Here is a 23,944-nt window from a genome sequence, read left to right on the forward strand (position 1 = left end):
CCTCACACCTAATTTTAGGAGACAAACCAGTTGTCTTTGTGGCAGCCAGCTTCAAGTCTGCGGACGTGCAAACTCTTTTTATGTTTATTTGGACCAACAGATGACCCCCCCCAAAAAAGTAGTTTCTTGGCTTTCCAGTCCTAAGAACAAAGGCAACCCATTAGTATCCAAATTATTTGGTATAATCTCAAACCAAGCCAATATGACATCAGTTATTCCCAGTCCTCATGATAACCCTTCTTGCTGAGTCAGGTGGAGGCACTATAATGAGACAGACTTTGTCCTTCTCTGAGAGACCAAGGGTGACAAGAAAGCTAAAGAGGACATGAACAAGGCTTAGCCCTCATACAGAGGCTTCCTAGGAAGGGCTTTATGGAATACTGCAAATAAGCCACTAAATGCCGTAAAAGTATAATTATGAGGAGACTCACAGGGAGCTTCTCTCTGGCTTTAGCAATCTTCAGAAATCAGTCCACATCCTACTTGTCCGTGTTTTCATGAAGTACTGGCTTCAGGAAGCAAGGGATGGGCTATTCAGGAGAATCTGCCCCAGCGTCCCAACACCTCTGTCCTCTTATGCCTGAGCTATTTCCAATCATGTGCCACAGTGTTTCAAACTGCAGCACTATGGCATAGGACATGCAGCAAGAGCAAAGAAGGCTCACAGTACACACAGAATGTGTCCTCTGTACTGGAAACAGCACTCTGTAATATGGGTGACCAGATAGCAAGTATGAAAAAATTGTTGCCTATATATGACAAAGCCCTTAATAGCGGGACATCTCGACACCCTACTCTGTAATGCAGAAAGTGGAGGTTTTCGTAACAAAATTTTATAGTCTCCAAATTCATGCTGCTTGAAGAGACAAGGCAGCAAATATATGAGGCCAAATGTCTTTCAATTCCATGAGAGGCAGGAATCAACCTGGGAGCTCAAAGGGGGCAAGTGTAATATAAGCTGGCCATTAAGCCTGCCTGCCTGCCTGCTTGAGAGAGGAGGTAAAAACTCTGGGTATGTGCTATGGCAGATATAGTCACAGTAATATTTAATTTTTTAAGATATGAGAATCCCAAAAGCTAGTGGGCAAAAGTCAAAACGTCTACCTACAAAACTATCCACACAATGTAAATACAGTATCTGTGTATGCATTTTCAGAAGCTTAACCAAAGTTTTTTAAAATTACATATTGAACTACTGAAAAGTAGGTGCATATGTTATATACATTCTACAACATAGAAATTCAAAATAAATTGTAATAAGGTGCCATATATTAAAAAAACCTGGCCAGAGCAGCAATTTACATTGAAAATGGTTATTTTCACAAGCGAAAAAGGCTAGAAACAAGTTAATATAGTAGTTTCGGTTCTTATTGAACTAACAGAACCTTATAGAAAGATTCATGACTAACAGAACATTTATAATCCCCCCTGGCATGATAGCTAGAGATTGCTGAATTTTAGAATAATTTGATTATTTCAGGACCACTGACTCCTCCAACCCCTTCACCATTATTTCCTGGCTTATACAGCTGGGCAAATGTTACATGAACAGATACTAATTTTGTGAATTTCAGAAAAAATATTTCAAGTATTTTTATTATTCTCCCAGCTCTAATTATGAAGAAAGATGTGAACTGCTACATTAGCTTATTAGTTGTTCCTTCACTTTGTATATCATACATGAATTTCACACAGCAGATATGCCACAAAACACTCTGATAACTACACAGAAGGTGTAGATAGATATAAAAATCAAGTAGCAGACCAGTAAAGAACAAAATTATTGTGCATAGAAAATTAAAGTTTTGGATGCAGCATATATCTGCCCACGTCCAATGCACGTACATTAATTGCCATATATTAAAAGACACCAATGTACTCAAATTATAGCAGAGATCGCAAAACAGGAAAAAATTCCTGATCGATGCAAAGACTTTCTAAAACTACAAGCACAGAAACTCAATGTCAAATGTAAGATATCTTAAGATTTTCAACTGGAACTTCACATCTATGTTTCAAGTCCTCCACTTCAAAATGTCTGGTTGATTCTGTTTGTACCCAACACATAGTGAAAATGTAGCCAGCTAATTACTGCTGCCCCTCTGGAAGAGGCCCCACTGACCCTCATTTTCCCATGAAAAGGGCTTTCCTAGTTACCGAAAACTAAAGTTTTATAAGGCAGACTTTTGGACTGGTGGACCCAAGAAAAACAAGACAAAAGATTAATCTACTCTTCCTAAAGCTTTAACCCACTGTTCTGCAGTAATTCATCACAACCGGGAGGTGCAGGGCCACATGGTGATGAGGGAGGGGGTGCAGAGCTATACAGGGACAGTGAAGTGACTGGTTGGGGGCACAGAGACACATGGGGCGGGGGAGAGGGTACAGGGACACATGGGGATGGGGAGTCTGAGTGGGGGTGGATGGACACATGTGGACAGGGGATGTAAGGGCACATGGGGGTGCAGAAACACATGGGGATGTGCCTGACTGAATGACAGAGGCTAGGGGTCAGCCAGGGTCTGCATGGGGGAAGCTTCTTAACACTCCCTCCCTGCCCCCCCCAAGGAAACCTGTTCCGTACTTTTTTCACCCATACCCAACAACCCTCCAAGTTCACACCCAGGCTCCTTCCTAGCAATTTACTTCCCTCTCCCTCAGCTCCTCTGTTACCCCTGACTCCCCCAAGCCTTTGCACTGCTTCTGAGGAGTGCGGGAAATAAGGGTCTGTATTGTAGTTTAAATGAATTACTCAGAGTTCTGTATTATTATGTCTAGTAAGGAATCTATTTGTCAAAAAACATTTCCTGAATCTTTTTTTGTTGTCTGTATTGTTACAGACATACTTGCTGACAAGTATTTTGAAATAAATGACCAAAAATAATTGAAACTTGTGTGATTATATTGTGTTATTTTGACAGATAGATTATGCAGAATTTTAAAATACTGAGTGCAGAATTTTAAAATTTTTTTGGTACAGAATTCCCCCAGGAGTATCCTTTTTGTATATAAGCAAGATCTTCACTATCCTGTTTTTCTTGGAAAAACTTTATGGACTGGAGACCTAGTCATTTGCCGACACGGAAATTAAGAAACGGGTGTATTGTGTGTTTTCAATGGAAGGAGGATCAGGCCCTTGATAAGAAAACCACAGGAATCTATACTATTGACATCCATTAAACTAAGTCTACTCAGAATTTAGAGTCTTCAATGAGAATGAGTCAAATATGTGAGCTTGCCTTGAGAAATTTAAGAATAGTAGAGCGCTTACTAGAAAAAACCAAAATATAACCGTTACCTCTTAAATTAGTAGTCAAAGCAGAACCCTCAAAGCTCTCATCCAATCTTTCTTTAAAATCTAAGGGCAGTACTATCGGTCTTCAACTGGACAGTGAGAAGTGGATCTGCTCTACACCAGAGATTTAAAATAACACTTATTCGGTTGGTTTCACATTTTGCCTGCCATCATTCTGCAGATTTTTGGAGTTTACAAATGCACATACTAGCTACAACCAACACTACAGAAAAAACCCACAAAAGACAGGCAAGCAGGATTGATCCCTAAGAGAATAAAAGTTGCTGTACCTGTCAAACTCATTCGTTATGGATATATGGACTGAAGGAACAAGCACAGCAATAGTAAGGGCATAGAGACAATAATTCAGTTTAATCTATATATGGATGACCCAATTACTAAGCCAATCTAGCACCTTTAGGAAAAGTAAAATTTGAAGAAAAAAAGTAGATTCGTTCCAAGTAGATGCTTTAAAACTATACAGAATATGTGGGTTATATTTATTGAATTTTTGTGTGTGGTCATTATAGACACCTACCTTACATTCTCTTCTGCAACACATTCAGAAGTGGAACCAGTTTGTCTATGGGATGATGATAAATGTTGTTGTCCATTTATGTTATCAGGAAGTGGTGGAACAGATTTGGTTCGATTAAGTATCGCATTTTGCGAGTTTGCACCTGGAAGATTTGCCTGAGAAAAAGAAAAGTCTCAAGTCATGGCAAAGTCTGTTCGTGTCCAAAACCAGTGCTGAGTTAGTCAGATGTCCTGGATTTCATGCACACCTTGTTTTCAGAGCAACAGATGGCATTTTTTGCCTCTGGGTGATTTGTGCCTTTTTAACCTCCCCCTCCTCTCCATAATTTACATTATATATGTAATTGTTAAACCAGGGCCTATCTTTACAATAACAAGAGATTAACATTTACAGATTCACTAGACACACAAACAGCTATTAAATGATGCAAGAGACACTGATAGGAAATTAAAATTAAATAATAAATTAACATGACTGTCAAATATCTAAACCACACAAAACCTACCAATCCCTTCTTATTCTGTGAGAAATAGTTAGTTCCACTATCGCCAATTTTGAGCTTGTATGAATCTCAAAACTGCCCTTGTAGACCAGACACTGAGGGCACGCAGAGACACACACACAAAAAATAGAATTACAACCTTCTTCCTGAATACTTTCCACTCCCTCCCATGGGGACTGGGTGATAACTGTCATCTTATTGTTGGATGATGTCACCTTTCATCACTCTCCAGACCCTGCCACTGTGTGTTAGTAGCTCACACAAGCAAAGCACTCATTTCTTTCCCCAACCTAAACATTCCGTTGTCTTCAGAGCAAACACTTAAACATATTCTGGGCCTAAGTTCTATTACACACATTGGTTCCTTTAGTTAACTAGAGAAAAACAATCTAGGTCAAATGTAGTAGGGATATAAGCATGGAGTAGCAACAGACAATTCATCTATCAGGAGAATGTAAGAAGTCAGATTTTCAGTATCCATTACTACCAGTTTTGCTATTTTCCTGCTAAACTCTCTTGTTGTGTAGAGTTACTTGTTTCTTACACCCACTGAATGTTAAGTCAGTACAGAAACACTACTTCACTGTTCATGCACTTTTCCAATTAACAGTATATTATTTGCACATCCGAGCTTATGCTATGTTTTAATAGCTGACCTCAGAAAGATATAGCATCTAATAATAATTTGGTTTGAAAAAGTTATCTGCTGTAATCTTCAGTAATCACTCATAAGTACCTTACTTGTAAATGATGATTTCCCTTTCTGCCTGAAGAATGTAAAAAATGCCAGACTGTGACATGGTGCAACTCACCACTGCGGTGCCTCCTCAGTGACACTGCCCTCTGGCTGTGCTACACTCTATGCTCCCCTGCTTCTGGGGGTCCTGCAGTCTACTGTCCGGCCACTCCCTTCTGTGGCAAACTGCAGTCCACAGTCTAGCCACTTCCCATGTGGCTCCAGCACCCTCTTTGCCCTTGCATCAGGGCCTCAGACTGCAGATCCTTGCAGCCTGCCAAGAGCTGCCTTTAGCTCTCTGCCTGCAGCACTGCTCTGTCCAGGGTGATTGCTGCCCTCTCCCTTCTCAAGCTCCAGGGAGTGACTGAAACTGCTCTGTTCTGCAGCCCTCCTTATATGGGCCAGCCCGGCCCTGATTGGCTGTTCTTATAAGCTCGTCTGTGATGCGCAGCCTCCCTAGGGCTGCTTTTAACCCCTTTTCTGCCAGTGTGGGGCAGACGCCCCATCACACAGACATAAAACCAGTTTTACAACACATTGGAATATTTACAATAAGGGTGAGATCTTATATTCAATGTACAAACAATTCTTACTTAAATTAGACTTTTGCATGTGGAAGAAATGTAGACTTGGACCCAGAGTTGGTTTCAGAAACCAGACCTTTTCCTTTTACACAAGCACATTTTCCCTAAAAATGAATGTGATTTCCTAAAAGATGCATTATACAGAGAGTCAATATAAAGCAAAGGAAAAAAAAAAGTGATATTTGCTATTCCCTTCTTCCCAAAGTTTAGCAAAAATCTTCAGCATGACACAAACTATTTTGCTAAGTGGTAAGCATTTGCCATTAAGGAAGTTTTTTTATTTGTATATAATATTTAATCTGAGTTACATTTTTCTAGAATACCATTGTGTAACAAAACAGTTTCTGAAACTTTTTCAGAAAAACACAACCGAGAAGCAGAGTAAGATATTTCTGCAATGAGACCTTTAAACCATGATTTTTAACATTTGTCATTGCATAAAGTTTATACATTTAGATAAAAAGCCAATTGTTTTATAAAAGAAAAAATAACTATGGCTCAGGTACATTTGACTAGTCCTACAATCTTTACTCAAATCCTTGGGACAAATCCTCATCTGTTTTAAACTGTCATAGCCCCACTGCAGTCAATGAAGCTATGACAATTTACACTAGCTAAAGAGCTTGCACCCTTAACTTTAAAAGCCTGCTAAGGGATCTCAAGCCACCCCTGAAAACAGTCTGAATTAGCATCCCATGCAGGTTTACCCAAAGCTTGGCACAAGTCTAAATCGTGGGTTTTCTTGGCCAACAAATCTTCAATTTTATGTCAAGAGATGTTGTCCATGAGGAAGCAAAAATCCCCATACCTGATATTTTCTTAGGCTATCATTCTGGCAGTATCGTATCCAGATCTCCAAGTGAAATGCTTGTGATTTATTGACTATACTATTGAGGGTCTAAAGTACTCAATCATCTATGGGAATTGATGTCAGCTGATACCTCAGAGGCTGCTCCTCCTGTCAGAATAGAGGCAGCTTACCTATGACCTCTGAAGCAATACAAAAGAAAAAAAATAATTGTATTTTATTCTACTGAAAAACAAAACTTCTCAATGTAACAACTCAGTTGCAAGTAAATAAAATTCTTTTAACATTTTTTGAGTCCCAGTACCAGGTGTCTGTAGGAGTTCAGGTTTTTCTCTGAGTTGCTATTGTGTAACATAACACCAATACAATACAATCTCCTCCAAATCTATTTTGTTATGTTTTCATCTTGCACATGTGTTTAGTATAAATTGTTTGTAACTGCCCATGACTTCATGACTACTTGCTAATAGAATCCCTACGTTGAAGTATTACGTATTATACCATACCTTACTAGTGACCATTTTCGATAATATTTTCTTCTGAAATGCTATCACAGTATTAATACGTCTCTCAAGCTTAGACACTTTCTTCTACAAGGAAAGAAAAAAGAGCATCACTTTAAGTGTTAACCTGAAATAGTACACACATTTATATATTTCCTACTCTGCACATATGATAAGCAGTAGCAAAACACCCCCAAACCGCAACTGAGATTTGCATGCCATAAAATAAAAAAGTAACAAAACGTACAGCCTCCAATTCATATTTTTCTATGAACAAACAGAAGTGTAATCTTCATGCCAGTGCAAGCAATTCCAGCGCAAGTTATGCACACAATGTAGGTGCAATTCTGAAAATTTAAGACCTTCAGCAACAAATAAATTCACACTTTTAGGATACGCACAATGCAAAGAAACTTACTAGAAATGTAATAGCTATTTCTTCATGTTTTTTTCGACATTGTGTTTGATCAACTCTTCCATTTAAACTTTCCAGTTTATGGTTAAAGACGTCATTATTTAAAATATCCACACGCTTTTGAATCAAGTGTTTGACCTATAATGGAAAAAAAAAAGCTACATTTCAAATCTAGAAATCATTCATTGCTGAGGTAATGAAAATATACAAATAAATTAATATTTTTTTAATTTTAACAAAGTTTTATTTTTAAAAATATTTATAAATTTAACTGATTCACCAATGTTCTGCGAATTATAAATGTAATTTGTAAAATGTAGTATTTTGTGCTTTGGCATTCCCCCTCCCTTATAGCTCACCCAGTCTAGTGCAAGTCAACTGTTTGCAAGGACAATCATGCCTTCTGAATCTTGAGATATGGTTTATACAAAATTAATGATTCTCAATGTGGTAATGGTAACATATTGTAAATATTTCTCTAGTTCAGAGATAGCCATGGTTATAGTTGAATCTTACATGGATCTAGAAGAATAGTTCTCAAATTGTTTTTTTGTAGGTGCAATAGACCATCATATTTGGGTCATAATAGGATTTCCCACCCCTTTTGTGGGTTGAGGATCAAAAGTGCTGAGGGGCTGCTGCTGCTGTTGTTGTTGGGTAAAGAGAATTGATACTGCTCAGTGAGTGAAGATTGTATTCCTGGGAAACAAGCCTTTCCCCCACATCTACACATTTTACATTATATTAGCTTAGATAAGGCCAGGTTTACACTAAAGAGGTTTGCTGGTACGGCTATTCTGGTAAACCTTTCTAGTGTAGAAGAGGTTTATAACAGAAAAAAAAATGCTTTTGCTGATACAATTTACAGCTTTCACTAACAAAATGTTATGCTGGCAAAACAACTTTTATGCCAGTATAACTGCGTACATACTAGTGTGTTGCTGGTATAGAAATGTCATTAAAAAAGTTACACTGACATTATTACAGTGACAAAAAGTTTCTAGTGTAGACTTGGCCTGAGTATGTTACCTGAATCAAGTTTGTGCAGAGAGAAAGTTACTATATTTACGACAACAAATTAAACATTTGTTTTTCTTGCTATTACCAAATTGTAAATTCATTATTAACATCCTAAACACATGCAGTAGTCACAACAGATAAGTGACAATACAGCAGAGAGAAAGAAAGATAGAGAGAGATTTAAATCTCTCCTTGATATTCTATTCCAGGACAAAAAAATACATTAAAATAGGGTTAAAGCTGAGAGCATGCATCAGTAAGGTAGGGTAAAAAACCCCTAAACTTTATAAAAACGTAAGAAAGCAATGAAGCTTGTCTGGCAAAAATCTGTTACTTACAAGCCCGTGCTGATACTAATTTTACGACTTAGTATCAGCACGGGCTTGTAAGTAACAGATTTTTGCCAGACAAGCCAGAATCACTCTTTTTCTTTAAGATCTGTACTGAATCACTTCTGCTTTTCTTGCAGTCCTACCAATTCCTCCCTCCCTTTTCAACGATTCTATTGCAATTAGTTTGGAAAGTTCCCTTAACATTCTAGGATGAACTTCTTACTGTAAATGCTGATTTTCTTAGCAGATCTTTATCAAACAGCTGTTTTAGGCCCAGAATCAGAAAAGCTTAACTTGAAGTCAATGGAACTGCTTTACTGAATTAGAGCTTTAATATCCTAACTTAATTGTCCAAACTCTAAATCATCTTGTTGCAGTCAGATAAGAAAAAGGAATTCCATTTCTCAGTCATTAATTTTATCTCCCGTTTATTAAGAGGTCTACTTATTCCTTTAGAATTTATTTGTTCCTTGAAATGATTCTAATACAGTAACTCCTCACTTAAAGCCGTCCCGGTTAACGTTGTTTCGTTACGTTGCTGATCAATTAGGGAACGTGCTTGTGTAAAGTTGTGCAATGCTCCCTTCTAACATCATTTGGCAGCCGCCTGCTTTGTCCACTGCTTGCAGGAAGAGCAGCCTGTTGCAGCTAGCTGGTGGGCTTGGAACCAGGGTAGACCGCCAGCCCACCTATCAGCTCCCCGCTCCTCTAAGTTCCCTGTGCTGCAGCCGCCCAGCAGGCTAGCAATTGCAGCTATCCCTCCCCCCACTGCCATGTGCTGCTCCTGCCCTCTGCCTTGGAGCTGCTCCCCGAGCCTCCTGCTTGCTTTCCGGGGGAGGAGGGGAGGGGGAGCTAATGTCAGGGTGTCCCCCTCCCCCCTGCTCCTACACCCCGCTTACCCGTTCTCCATATAGAGCAGGGTGGGGACAATGATGGAGAGAGACAGAGAGAGCCTGGGGCAGCAGCTGCGGTCTCAACTTCCTGATCCACTTAAAAAGACAATGCATTTAAGAGTGGGTCAGCTTACTTAAAGGGGCAGTGTGCATTTCTCTCTCTCTCTCTCCCACGTACAAGGTGTGTCTCTGTCTGCAATGCTATCTCCCCTCCCCTCCATTCCTGCTGTCTTGTAGAGTGAGAGGCTACATTAACAACGTGTTAACCCTTGAGGGCTCAGCCGAGTGCTAGTTCATCATTTAGCACAGGTGTTCATCATTTAGCTCAGAGGGTCACGAGGTTATTACATGGGGGGGTCGCGAGCTGTAAGTCTCCACCCCAAACCCTGCTTTGCCTCCAGCATTTATAATGGTATTAATATATATAAAAAAGTATTTTTAATGTATATGGGGGGGAGGGGGTCACACTCAGAGGCTTGCTATGTGAAAGAAGTCACCAGTACAAAAGTTTGAGAGCCACTGATTTAGCAGCAAGGCATTCCCTGGGAAATATCCCACCCTCTTCCACCCTCTAACTTCACCACCTCAACCAAGCTTCACAATCATCATAGCTGTGAACAGTATTAAATTGTTTAAAACGTATACTGTGTGTACATCTATATAATATATAGTTTTTTGCCTGGTGAAAAAAATTTCCCTGGAACCTAACCCCCCCTATTTACATTAATTCTTATGGGGAAATTGGATTTGCTTAATATCGTTTTGCTTAAGGTCGCATTTTTCAGGAACATAACTACAATGTTAAGTTTTGTTTCCCTTACTCCCTTTGGATAGTATTAACTTATTCTGCACTTTTGCTGCTGTGACCCAAGGACCTTTTGGTGCCAACTGGCAGGGGACACAGGGTTTTCCTGGTATCTGCAGGGTCAGATATATGAATAGCTGTTCACCAAAGGGTGGCATGTGATGTTTCTACCAAAAGCCAATAGCCCATTAGTCATCATAATCTTTCCAAAATGTATGTGCAGATAATATTTAAGAAGTTCTGTATCTGTAATGTAAATTATGTTCTTAAGGATTTGGAGTTAAGGCTCGGTACCAGGTGGTGACATGTCTCAGACACTGCCTTGTCATGCAGAAAGTAACTGTCATTACACTGTATTTCATCTTCCAGCAGACCTGTGTACAGCATCAAGCAGACAATTTGTTTTGTAACCACTTCGCTTTCAGCTGAGTCCATTTTAAGTAGTGTCAAACATAGGTGGTTTAGAATGTTTTGATCAATTCACTAGATTCAGACAGGAAGTATAGTTTCTTGGAAGCCTTTTCAGTTTCAGATTTCAAAGCTTAATATGCAGTGTCATAAGCAATAAGGTATCTTTGCATTTTCATTTTCCAGTTATGATTATAACCAGAGTGGATTTGATTTAAATCAAATTGATTTAAATCACTAGTCGGGAAGTCTCAATTTAATCATGGTTTCTACATAAAACTGCATTCTTGTTGGTTGTTATAACCTTAATACATTCTTCACAACTCAGAGATATATGTAGGTTTCATTTTTAGAAGGTACACACTATACATTTTTAAATAGTGATTTATTTTGAAATTGAAGCAGATATTTATGAAGTCATTGGGAGGTGAATTATCTCCAATTCAACAGGTTAATCATTAATATTTGGAGGATTTTCTTGCCATGTTGCATTAGGAGGAGAACATCACCAGACAGACATTTAAATTGTTTTATTTAACTAAAACAACAACGTTAAGTATTCTGGATTTTTTTCTTCAATAGCAAACATATAATATTTTAACAAAACAAGCATATGTCCCTCACTTCTCACATTTATCTCAAGACTTCTTCTCCTTGTCCACATCTATTCCAATCCCAATAATCTTCTATTCATTGAACTTTTTGAAACTTTGCACTTTTAGAGAGGGGTAAGCGACTGACTGTGTACACAAATTTGCAGAGGGACAATAGAGTTGAAGTCTGTTATTTCTCACTTCTATATATTATTTATTTATTTAAAAATATTTTTGCTGCTAACAAGCATGTTACCTCTGGAGACACAAATTCACAGTTTGAAAACTGCAAAACTAAGCATCTCTGATGGTATCTTCTAGACTGAGCACTGAGTTCCATTGGGTAGATAGAAAGATTAACCTAAATAATTTATACAGAAGCCTGTGGAACTCCATAAGATTGGGTCCCTAATCCATGAACTATTGGAACTCATTTACAAAACTTTTCTTAAACATTACATGAATATATTGTCTCATACTATAGAATTAGAATTTATAATATATTGTCTCATACCATGATGAGATATCTTTGAGCTATAATGTATCTTAATTAAAACTATCTTTAGATCGGATTTTTTTGATAAAATGCTTTTTGAGGGGGGGAAAAAAAACTATTTAAATAAAAAAATCGGATTTTTTTTTTAAATCATTGATTTTTATCCACCCTGATTATAACAGTTAGAAACGAGAATTCCACCAGCTATGTCTCATGTCGTTTAGTTATGTGGGGAAACAAATGTTACAGAAAGTTCAAGGTTTTCAAGCTTTTGCCATTAGAAGCAGCTTTCCTTGCTTTCACCATTATGTTACATCACACTAGCAAGGCAAAGTGCTCCTCAGTCAGTTTTCCAGCCACAGCTTTGTTGCTTTCACAAATTAATTCGTAAAAACCAACAACATTTTCATTCATATTCTCTCTATTCTCAGGTTCATACCCAAAAATCTCAGGCAGTCTCTATTTTTCTTTTGTGTGTTCTGTACCATTCCTGAGAAGAGTTCAGCTACTCCCAGTCAGCAGAGAGGCAGAACACAACCATTTGAGGTCATATTTTCACATGTAAAGGTCTAACTGTTTCTCTAGCAGGAAGAGAACATTATCCCGTTTCCATTGAAACCAACGGCAGGTTCCAATTAACTTCAATGATGTAAGATTGTGTCCCGAAATCGTATGGTATTTGAAACAGGACAACACATGAAAATAGCTGGAGTTCAAACCACAGTTTATGATTTTTATCTGTTTTCTTTGAATTTCATGAAACTGAAAGTGTCAGGTGAAAGTCTAAAATAAGAATTGGGGTGAAATCTTGGCATCACTGAAGTCAATGGGAATTTTACCACTGACTTCGATAGAACCATGATTTCACTCTGGGTATTTAATTGTCTAAATCCATAAATAAATAACTAAATAAATAAATGGCCTATCATGTTCTGTCTGAGCCACTTAAATTCAAGAGATGACTTTTTCTTGGTGGGAGTCTACAAGAGTTCAAAGTGAGCAACTTAATATATCCGAGGTTCTATGCTTTAAATCTCTAGCTCACCAAAACCTAGCAGCTAACACGGACACATTCAACTAAAACAGGAATGAAACAACTCAGATGAAACTTTCAGTTAGCAACTCTAATGGGAATGAAGTCACAGCTCTGATCAATTCTGACCACAATTTTTATCTTCTGGAAGATAGGACTGTGCCAATTTGTCTAAGCTATTTTAGCAAGTGAAAAATGAAACACACTATCTGAAGTGTTCTCGGTTTACTCAAGAAGAAGTTGAGTAAACACTGAGTTTAAATGAATGTTACTTTATCTTCTAAGACGTGCAAAAATTGGGTGTATTTATAAAGTAATCAATTTTATTTGTCTTTATATGGCAAGGAATAATTTTCAAATTTCCAGACTAATGGAGGAACCAATTTAGAATTACTAAAGTTCTTAAGTTTCCTCAAACCAATCTGAATTCTGTCTAGAAAGACAATTATTCACATCCATAAAATTTGGCTTAAGTAGTTCAGCACAGCTGACAATTATACTGAAGTTAACATAAAAAACTACTTTCAACAGGACAATAACTAAAACATTTAATGCATGAAAGATTTCAGCTTTAAGCATATAAAATAAAGCAAGTTACCTTTCCCAACATTTTTTCCTCTTTTTCTGGCACTGTACAAATATTCTCTTTTTTGTTTTCATCAGCAGTTTTGAAGCGTTTACAGTGACTGTCTTCCTTGCTTTCTGAACATACCCTCTTCCTTTGAACATTGTCTTAGAGAAAAAAAATGACAAACATTTACCTCACAAATTAATTTTCTTAACACTGCTATGTGAAGAAACAAACTTATAATTAATGCCTTGGTAAAGTACAGTACCATTCAAAGCAGAGGTTAAATTTGTAAATGTGGTTCTATTCCTTAATTACATTACACCATAGTTTGGTCTTGGCATTGAGTGGGAAGAAGAATCTTACTACTTTTTTATGGGAGTGAGGGGGAAACCATGAGCCCAAGTAAAATGGAAAAGGCAAGGTCACTGACAGGGTGCCAGCCAGACACTTTTCCATAGCCAAGTGCTAAGATCATTTTTAATTCTCAGGATGCCTTGCACTGGGACAACTGCCATGAGCTGGCTACATCTCCCTTTCCCCAGTAGTGATAACATGCCGTCTGCTACTCCCTAGAGACAAACAATTAAGAGAGAAGAATATGCTGCTCCTATTGCCATAGAAAAAAGGTAGATGAAGGGCCACTTCAGGTGACCAAAGGCTCTTTTCCCCTGCATTACCCTAGATAAGTGACAGACAGCCTGTTATCAACTATACTATCTCTACTTCTCAGACAGATGATTCTCCTCCACAACAGCCACTGGACCTCCCTACATTTTTTAAGTAAAGAACTCACTTGCTTCTCCAAGCCAGATTAATTAAGAAATGAGGTGTGGGGGGAGGGAGGGAGGGAGGAATTCTGAAGAGTTTCAGTGAGTAGAGTAGTCGAGACTTATGAGAGTCTCTTCTTTCATTACCTAGAATTTAGAGGTGGGTCTTTGAGAGAAGGGATCAATTCTCCACTGATTTATGAGATTGCACATGGTGTAAATAAATGTAGAATTTGCTTCAGATGCCTTGGAATTTCCATTGAACGTCTCCTATCTTCGCTTTGTGGAATTATAATGGCCCCTCTTTTTTTAGTTTCAAGATAACCAAAGGGAGCCTCTATCTCAGCCTGACCTTTATTATATTTTTACTCTCAAGCTATACAGATTCTGGGTTTTGGAGACAATCCTCCTGGAAATGTTGAGTGGAGTTGGGAAATATACATTTCAAATTTAGATCATAGACAGCAGCTCCATCTTTTAAGGACAATATTAAAAAAGTCAACATTTTTTCCTGATTTTCCTGTTTCTTTCCATCTCCCTGGATAAACTCAAAACATTTTCTGTCTCTCAGATCCCATCTCACCTAATAATGCTAAAAATAAAGTTTTTTCCCCCCTGGCAATTTTTTCTCCTGAGTGCTATAATTAACATACTGTCATTTGTTCAGCAGCTACTCCTAGACTTTATACCAGAACACTTGGAGAGAGAATTTTAATAAGTGAATTCTAGCAAGTGTTGAGCGCTTCCCTTTTAGCGTGGGAGAGGCCCACAAACAAAAGGGGAAACTGACTTACTAGACATGGGAAACAGGGAAAATGATGAAACACAAAGTGATGTCAAATAACCAAACTAAAAAAAAAAAAAAATCTTCTGGTTTGTTCCTCTGAACTTTCAGTTACAGCTATATTAAATGTTCCTTCTAATCGGGGGCGGTGGGGGAAAGGGTACAGATAGAATTGTGATTAAGTTGGCAATGTCCTTGTGAAAAAACAAAGACACCCATTTTTCTATTTTCATACATTTTAAGCCCAGAAGGAACCATTTGATCCTCTAATCTGACCTGAAACATAACGTTCCTAATGTGACATAACACAGTACAGGTTTCCTGAGTCTGCAGAGACTGCCCAGGTTTTCCCAAGCTGAAGCTAAAATTTAACCAGAGTCTGGTCAGTTTTATTGGTGCTATTCTGAACCTTGACTATGAGGTAAGAATTGTATGCAGTGCTGTTGTAGCCATGTTGGTCCCAGAATATTAGGGAGACAAGATGGATGAGGCAATATCTTTTTATTGGACCAACTTTTGATGGTGACAGAGACAAGCTTTCGAGCTTACACATAGCTCTTCTTCAGATCTAGGAAACATTACACAGCTAAATACAAGATGGAACAGATTGTTTAGTGTAAGTAGTAAACACATATTTCAAGGGACCATTCAAGGTGAAGTGGTCCATTAACACCCCTTCAGTCATAGGGAGGAAATGGGGGGGGGGGAAGATGGGAAGGAGATGGGGAGGTTGTTAGTGGGTTATAACAATCTATAACGCTCTATTTTTCTTTTCCCCAGCGTAAACAAGACTCTCTAACCATGTTTGTGGACCGGACGAGTTACCTCATCCTCCCAGCTGTTTGTTTAGTACATTATAGAGCATACTGCCCAATAGGTTATTAATTCTGCTCTGTGTAGGTGTCCTCCAACCACCTTACAATTGCTGAAGCACTATCAGACAAATCCCCAAATTTTCCCCCGAAAGCACCCATGCGAACATGGCAAAGCAGTGGGCTAGATGCAGATGTACAAACAAGACTGTGATGACAGAAAAGTTGCTATGTGAATACAAAACTAAACCATGTTATTTGTAACCAGTTAAGAGGACAATGCCCCTAACTGTCCTCTTAACTGGTTACAAAAATAAAATAAAATAAAATAAAAAAATGTTGAAGTGACACTTGTGGAGGTGGCTTTAGTTTCACCTGAAAAATTTCCAAATAAGGATCACATAAACATATTCAGTGGACAATGATAAAGGATTTAATATTGATCGCCATAGGCCTGAGGGAATCTTGAGCACAGTCATTAGTAGTCATTATAGTTGTGAAATAACAGTTAAGCAGTTCTAGGAATTCCATCACAGTTACCTATTCCATACAAGCCCCAGAGATCCAAGCACCAAAGCCAACAGTTTATTAGGCTTCTTTATTCAAAAATTCTGCATAGGGCACCCTAACACAATCAGGGTTTAGTCACAATTAGTTGACAATACTTCAACACCATTTATCCTAGTCTGTGTGTTCAGCATCATGTCAGCTAACATGGTTGTTAAACATGTTCAGACATGGTAACATTTCACAGTATAGGCCAGGCCTAAGTAGACAGAGTGAACTGGAAATGATATAATAAAACTGTTTGGTCACGAGAGGCAACGTGCAGCCTGCAAAGGTTTAAAACAAAAAAGAAATAAAGAAAAGAGGTGCCTATGAAGTTGATTAGGCAAGATCACCTAACAGTTGAGAACATACCAGTTGGATGATTTACTTAAGAAAAAACATCGTAACATTTTGATACATCCTCCTCTTCGCCTTTGTTTCATTCTTTTCCCCTCAGCCCAGTGTATTCACCTTGGATAGGGCAGGCCAACCTCATTGCATTGTTTTTTCCTTCCACTTATTGATGCCTGAGCCTGCTTTTCTCAAACAATTACCTGTCCTATATTAGACCGCCTAGAATAACCGCTTCAGAATGGACTTGCTCATTTTCCTGTGTCTCTTGTTTTCTATTCTCAGTTTTCAGTAACCATTCAGTTCCATTCCTTCTCACCATTATCTATCTTATATTTCTTTTTCCATTTATTCCCGCCTTCCACTTTTCATTACTTAATTCACTCTTTGGTTTGGGAAGAGGGGGGTGGAAGAGAGGAGAAACCCAATCTCCTTCCTCGACTGCATATCCTAAATCTGTTACATTTCTCCTCCTGTTTCAACACAGTGTATGAACACTTCAATGAAGCAGAGAAAGTGGAAATGCTGCATCTGGACTAGTAGTGCTTAATCTATCCAAGATGCTTCAGCACTGCACACTGGCAGGTCAGACAGACTAAAACAGCACCAAGAATGGTGAAAGAAGAGAGAATGTGTGTTTGTTCAAACACACACCCACACCCATGACCTAAAGAGTTTTTATAACAAGATTTCTGTAAATTTAAAAGCTAAAATTTAAGAAGTTATCTTGGAAACAGTCAAATTTATAAATCATTAGAAGAAGAGAGTGCTTACCACCAATACTATATCCAGGCGATGTATCCTGCAGCAAAACAGCAGCTTCCACATCTGGTGAAATATTTGGACTACCATTTCCATAAGAAGTTTTACTCTCCGAACCATCAGCTGTTCTATCTGTCCCAGGCAGTGTGGGGGTAACTGAATTAGTAAGGTTATATTTGTGCTTCACATCATTTGAATCAGATATCACGTCTACCTTTTTTAATATGGGAATAACCTCTTCTATTGCACTATTTATTTCTGTTGTTGTGTCTATCTTTTCTAAAATAGGAATAATCTTGTTAGTTCTTTTTTCATCCCCAGAATCACTGTTAACTGGATCGTTTAAACAAGCATTCTCTTTTAACTGGTCAACAGGTAGGTTATTTGGTTTTGAATACAAATGCACTTCAACTGGCTTGGAGGATGGTGTATTTAGTTCATTTTCATACCATTTATGCAGTATATCTTGTAAACACCCAGCATTTAGAAACTGTTTTGCATCAGAGTTTTTGTTACAAGATTTCTCGTGGGGAGGCTCTTGGGATTCTTCTTGACAGTTTTGATCAAAATTTTTGTCATGAGAACATTGTTTTACTTCTTCATTTACTTTTGAGTTAACACTGAACCCCTGTATTGAGGCTGTTAATTTTTGAGGTAACATTTCACTTTTTTCAGGGAACGTATCTGTTTTTGATTCAGTTAGTGAGCTTCCTTTTACAGAATCATTACTTCTGCAGTTTATGTCCACCGTATTTAACTGAACATGGTGATCCTCAGTATGCAAGCCGTTTAGAATCTTTCCTTGTCCTGAAATATTCTTTGTTTTACTCAGCATTTCCACTTGTTTTCGACTACTTGGAGTCATTGTTTTTCTTGCTCTCAAAGGCTTGTGGATGATTGTATTTGAACTCTCCATCTTTCATGCCTTAAAATAAGAAAAAAAAAAAATTAAAAACAAGAATCAATCCTCTATCCAATGTCAACCTGAAGCCACTGGAAGACTTCTGGCAGTTCCAGCAGTAAGCACAATAGCCACCTCTACAGTACTGTTCATATTTGGCACAAAGGAACTACCTCACAGCTTTTTCAACATGTAAGTGAAATGAGAAGCTGGATGAAAAGCAGCAGGCTATACTTAAACCCAGGTAAGTCCATAGTGATGCTAGTAGGAAAACAGAAGTACTTTGAAGAACGGGACTCTCTGCAATATCCCCCATTATGAAGGCCATCTGCCCCCAGATTTTTAAATCAGTCCATAAGCTAGGATTTCTTTTGTACTCTTCAATGCTACTGGATGTCCAAACAGCAGCGTTGGCAAAGTGTATTTCCTTCCATCTGTAAGTGGTTGGGAATTTTTATCCCATCCTTCTGGATGCAGCCATGGCTATGTTGATCCATATAGTCAGAACCTCCAGGCTTAAATACTTGGTACATGCCCTCCAACACAGACCTCTCTGAACAAGCTCCTATGCTTCAATCTCTAAACTGGCTGCCCACAGAATATAGTCTAGTTCAAAGTCTCTGACCCGATATTCAAACCCATCCACAAAATTGGCCCTAGCTATCCAAAATATCACTTCTCCCTCCATGACTATGGACCTCCCAGGACAGCTACATTTCCCTGGAGCAATGAAACTGTGAGCCTCGTGAGCTTGAGACACAGAATTTCATGGGAATATGACTTTTCTAGACAATGGATTTCAATTCCACAGATTACAGCCACCACAGGTGTCATTTCATTTTATGAATGAAACAACTAATTTCTTATATTCACTTTCCTTCAATAAGTTTTTCACTCTTTCCTTCATCACACTCGCTTGCATACAAACCTAAAAATCCTTTAAAATAACTACTTTTCTCCTATGATTGGAAAGGGAAAAAAACACATACATATAGAATCATAGAAGAAATGAGTAGGCTCTTAGGATCAATTTCTAAAAACTTTTATTCTGAAAACAGAGTACATAATTTGTTATATTACACACACACGCACACACACACACACACTTACTTCAAACCCAGGTTTAAATCAATATCTTTAAACATTTTCAAAATCATAAATTATGTACTCTGTTTTCAGAATAAAAGTTTTTAGAAATTGATCCTAAGAGCCTACTCATTTCTTCTATGATTTTTGGTTGGGAAAAAAGTTCTCAGACCTCCCACAACAAATGTGTACAAAGTCAGTAATTGACTTTTGTTATACAGAGCAGCTACAAAACATAGCAGTCCCCACGTTAAAAGAAAAGCTCAGTTTCCCTGTCCTATGCAACCAATAAGGCAATACCTGCCTCCAAACCTAAAAAGTCCTATGCTGATGACACACACCTTATCACCAACATCCACTTTTCTTCATGTCACTGAAAACATGCTAGCCAAGTCTGCTGAAAATTAACAATTAGCTACTTAGACCACAGGCTGAGATGATCTTGATCATAATATGGAGTGAAGTTTAGAGTCATACTGAGCCCAATTCCATTGTCCCTATTCTGTTGGTCTACAGCAGACTGGGAAAAATCCAGAGTTATGGATTGATTACATGTGCCAAACACTACCAAGAAAAGAATTAAGGCACTAGAGGTTTAGATCCATACACCAGTACAATAATTGTGGCTTGAGGGGAAAAAAAAGAAAAAAAAAGAAAAGAAAAAAAAGCCAGTCTGCTCTGTGATACAGTGATTATTTTTGGTACAAAAAGCAATGCAGCACTCTCACTGACCAATCTGCAAGTGTATTTCAGACCAAAGAGAAACAGCCACTACTGGAGGTAGAGGACAGTGACAGCAGTCATGACGTTGATCATGTTATCAAAGATCAATAGATTTTAAATCTGTAAAAAAAAAAAAAAAAAAAAATTTACTTAGTAATTAAAGAGACCTCAGATAACTCAGCTTAACTGAGTTTATTAAACAATTGTTAGTCAGCAAATAACAAAGATATACTTTTCCAAGATGTATAGAACTGAGCATGCAGCCAATGACTGTTTGACTCTGATGCTGCCTGGTTGTTACACTGGTCTACAATTTTTGAGAAGTCGTCTGCTTCAGAGATAAAATGTGCTATTTATTATGTATTTTGATGTGCTGAATTCAAATATGACAATTAAAACAACTGATTGGCTACTGTTTCTAAGATATTTAAGATTTTACATTTTATGTCTATGTATATTGTGTAGATAGTAGAGTTTTAATCATAAATTGTAAACCTAGGTCTTTTCATGTGTTTATGGTTGCTTTACATGATAATATTTCACCTGTCCTGTTTATGTAACACTTTAAAAATCAGCAAAAGGGTTATATAAATAAAATTTATTATGAAACAAAAGGCAAAAAACTATTATGTACATAGTTTAGTCCTATTCAGTGTCTACTCGGCGCTTCTTGGCTTGTCTCTTGTATTCATTAAATGGAGCATCTCTTGTCACTGTCCAGCAATATAGTCTGCAAGCATTGATGGGCTCCATTTGCCCTGATAGCATTTCTCCATTGTTGCAATGTCCTGGTGAAATCGCTCGCCGTGCTCGTCGCTCACTGTTCCGCAGTTCGGTGGAAAAAAATCTAGATGAGAGTGCAAAAAATGTATCTTTAGTGACATGTTGCAACCAAGGCTTTTGTATGCCTTGAGGAGGTTTTCCACCAACAACCTGTAGTTGTCTGCCTTGTTGTTTCCGAGAAAATTTATTGCCACTAACTGGAAGGCTTTCCATGCCGTCTTTTCCTTGCCACGCAGTGCATGGTCAAATGCATCATCTCGAAGAAGTTCACGAATCTGAGGACCAACAAAGACACCTTCCTTTATCTTAGCTTCACTTAACCTTGGAAATTTTCCACGGAGGTACTTGAAAGCTGCTTGTGTTTTGTCAATGGCCTTGACAAAGTTCTTCATCAGAGCCAGCTTGATGTGTAAGGGTGGTAACAAAATCTTCCTTGATTCAACAAGTGGTGGATGCTGAACACTTTTCCTCCCAGGCTCCAATGACTGTCGGAGTGGCCAATCTTTCTTGATGTAGTGGGAATCTCTTGCACGACTATCCCATTCGCAGAGAAAACAGCAGTACTTTGTGTATCCAGTCTGCAGACCAAGCAAGAGAGCAACAACCTTCAAATCGCCACAAAGCTGCCACTGATGTTGGTCATCGTTTATGCACCTCAAAAGTTGTTTCATGTTGTCATAGGTTTCCTTCATATGGACTGCATGACCAACTGGAATTGATGGCAAAACATTGCCATCATGCAGCAAAACAGCTTTAAGACTCGTCTTTGATGAATCAATGAACAGTCTCCACTCATCTGGATCATGAACGATATTGAGGGCTGCCATCACACCATCGATGTTGTTGCAGGCTACAAGATCACCTTCCATGAAGAAGAATGGGACAAGATCCTTTTGACGCTCACGGAACATGGAAACCCTAACATCACCTGCCAGGAGATTCCACTGCTGTAGTCTGGAGCCCAACAGCTCTGCCTTACTCTTGGCTAGTTCCAAATCCCTGACGAGGTCATTCAGTTCACCTTGTGGTATGAGGTGTGGTTCAGAGGAGGAGGATGGGAGAAAATGTGGGTCCTGTGACATTGATGGTTCAGGACCAGAAGTTTCATCCTCTTCCTCGTCTGACTCAAGTGAGAATGATTCTGATGCATCAGGAACCGGCAGTCCTTCTCCGTGGGGTACTGGGCGTATAGCTGATGGAATGTTTGGATAATGCACAGTCCACTTTTTCTTCTTTGACACACCTTTCCCAACTGGAGGCACCATGCAGAAGTAACAATTGCTGGTACGATCTGTTGGCTCTCTCCAAATCATTGGCACTGCAAAAGGCATAGATTTCCTTTTCCTGTTCAACCACTGGTGAAGATTTGTTGCACAAGTGTTGCAGCATATGTGTGGGGCCCACCTCTTGTCCTGATCTCCAATTTTGCAGCCAAAAGTAAGGTGATAGGCTTTCTTAACCATAGTGGTTATACTGCGCTTTTGTGATGCAAAAGTCACTTCACCACAAACATAGCAGAAGTTATCTGCACTGTTCACACAAGTACGAGGCATCTCTGCTCACTTTGGCTAAACAGAAATGTGTCCCTTTGCAAAATCAAACACTGACAAATAAGAGAGCACGACACTGTATGATTTCTAGAGCTGATATAGGGCAATTTGTTCAGCAGAGTGATGTAAGCTTCGTTATGATTGCATCATCCATGACTTCTAGGAATAACATGATGCAATTCATATCATGTATGACGCAATACCAGCTTCAGATTGCATCATTCATGGTTTTGCCTAAAAAGCAAGTACTGTCCAAACCCAGTCATAGATTTATTCATAGATCCAGTCAAAGATGTATTTTAGTCATTTCTGGTTTAAATTGAGATCCCTTCCCTTTATAACTCACTTATCCTCCGCCATTCCCAAGTCAAGGGTCGTATATACTGACCCAATAGCATATCTTGAAAACTAGAGCCAATCAACAATTTTAAGCATCATTTTCGTTCTCAGTGACCCAGAATTAGTAAAGTTTGACTACATTTATTTCAGAAGTATTTTGGCTGTAGAGCAGTGTTATAAGCATATTAAGCTGTAAGTAAATACTAGAGTTGTTCAGTTTCATTCTCATTATTTCCTCTTTTTTCCATACAGACATCTCTTATTTTTGGTATATTTATGGTTTTCAGTTACATAATCAAACATCTGTTATTTACTTATATCTTATGTCTTTTTGGCAGGTACATCATATGTTGCTAACTTAAGGATTTGTTACATCACTAGAAGTATTAACAATTCTTGCAAAGGTTCCATCTTTCTGGTAATTCTAACAAGCTAATATTTTTCTTCTTCTTAGAATAACTGCAAAGCATTATGGAGTCTGTCTCACAGACAACCTACAAGACTTTCACATCAGGTTTATAGGTCAACAGTATCAGCCTTGTCACTTTAAATTTATTTATGGTGATACTTACTTAATTATGAGCAAAGAAGCTATAAGTAAGGCATCCATGAGTAAATTTCTAACTTATATTATTAAAGTCATATAAAGGTAGCAAATAAAGCATCATAGGACAACAATTAAGAGGAGCAATCATGGGATAGGAACTATTTGCAAAAAGTTGTTGGTTCAATTTAGATTACTGATCAGCAAGACATCAAACCCAATTGAGCTTAGTTATCAGTCAGACAGACTAGCACAAACAGAAAGGTAAAAGTTAATACATCACCAACCTCTGGAACAGAAGTGAAGCTGCAACCTGTTCCCGCTTTTTCTCTCTCTAAGCAGGGTTTTTGTACCGGCTTTTTTACAGTATTTTACTTGCCGTACTTACATTATCAATTCCTACACTGTCAAATTTGAAGGTAATATTTCCTATTTGCCAGCAAGATGATTCATGTCCACAG

General features: G+C 38.2%; 1 protein-coding gene across 1 annotated transcript in view; it reads right to left on the reverse strand.

Moving 5' to 3' along the window:
- ATF7IP2 (activating transcription factor 7 interacting protein 2) overlaps nucleotides 1–23,944 on the reverse strand; it is a 69,693-nt gene that overhangs the window by 21,434 nt on the left and 24,315 nt on the right. Inside the window, exons 2-7 of the mRNA XM_065412576.1 lie at nucleotides 20,277–20,387; nucleotides 17,570–18,482; nucleotides 13,560–13,693; nucleotides 7,385–7,519; nucleotides 6,970–7,053; nucleotides 3,834–3,988 (exon numbers count right to left, since the gene is read on the reverse strand). Of these exons, the coding sequence (XP_065268648.1) occupies nucleotides 3,834–3,988; nucleotides 6,970–7,053; nucleotides 7,385–7,519; nucleotides 13,560–13,693; nucleotides 17,570–18,473 (1,412 nt within the window). The 5' untranslated portion in view covers nucleotides 18,474–18,482; nucleotides 20,277–20,387. The remainder of the gene's footprint in view (nucleotides 1–3,833; nucleotides 3,989–6,969; nucleotides 7,054–7,384; nucleotides 7,520–13,559; nucleotides 13,694–17,569; nucleotides 18,483–20,276; nucleotides 20,388–23,944) is intronic.

This window comes from Emys orbicularis, chromosome 10 (genome assembly GCF_028017835.1).
Source record: "Emys orbicularis isolate rEmyOrb1 chromosome 10, rEmyOrb1.hap1, whole genome shotgun sequence".
Taxonomy (NCBI): domain Eukaryota; kingdom Metazoa; phylum Chordata; order Testudines; family Emydidae; genus Emys; species Emys orbicularis.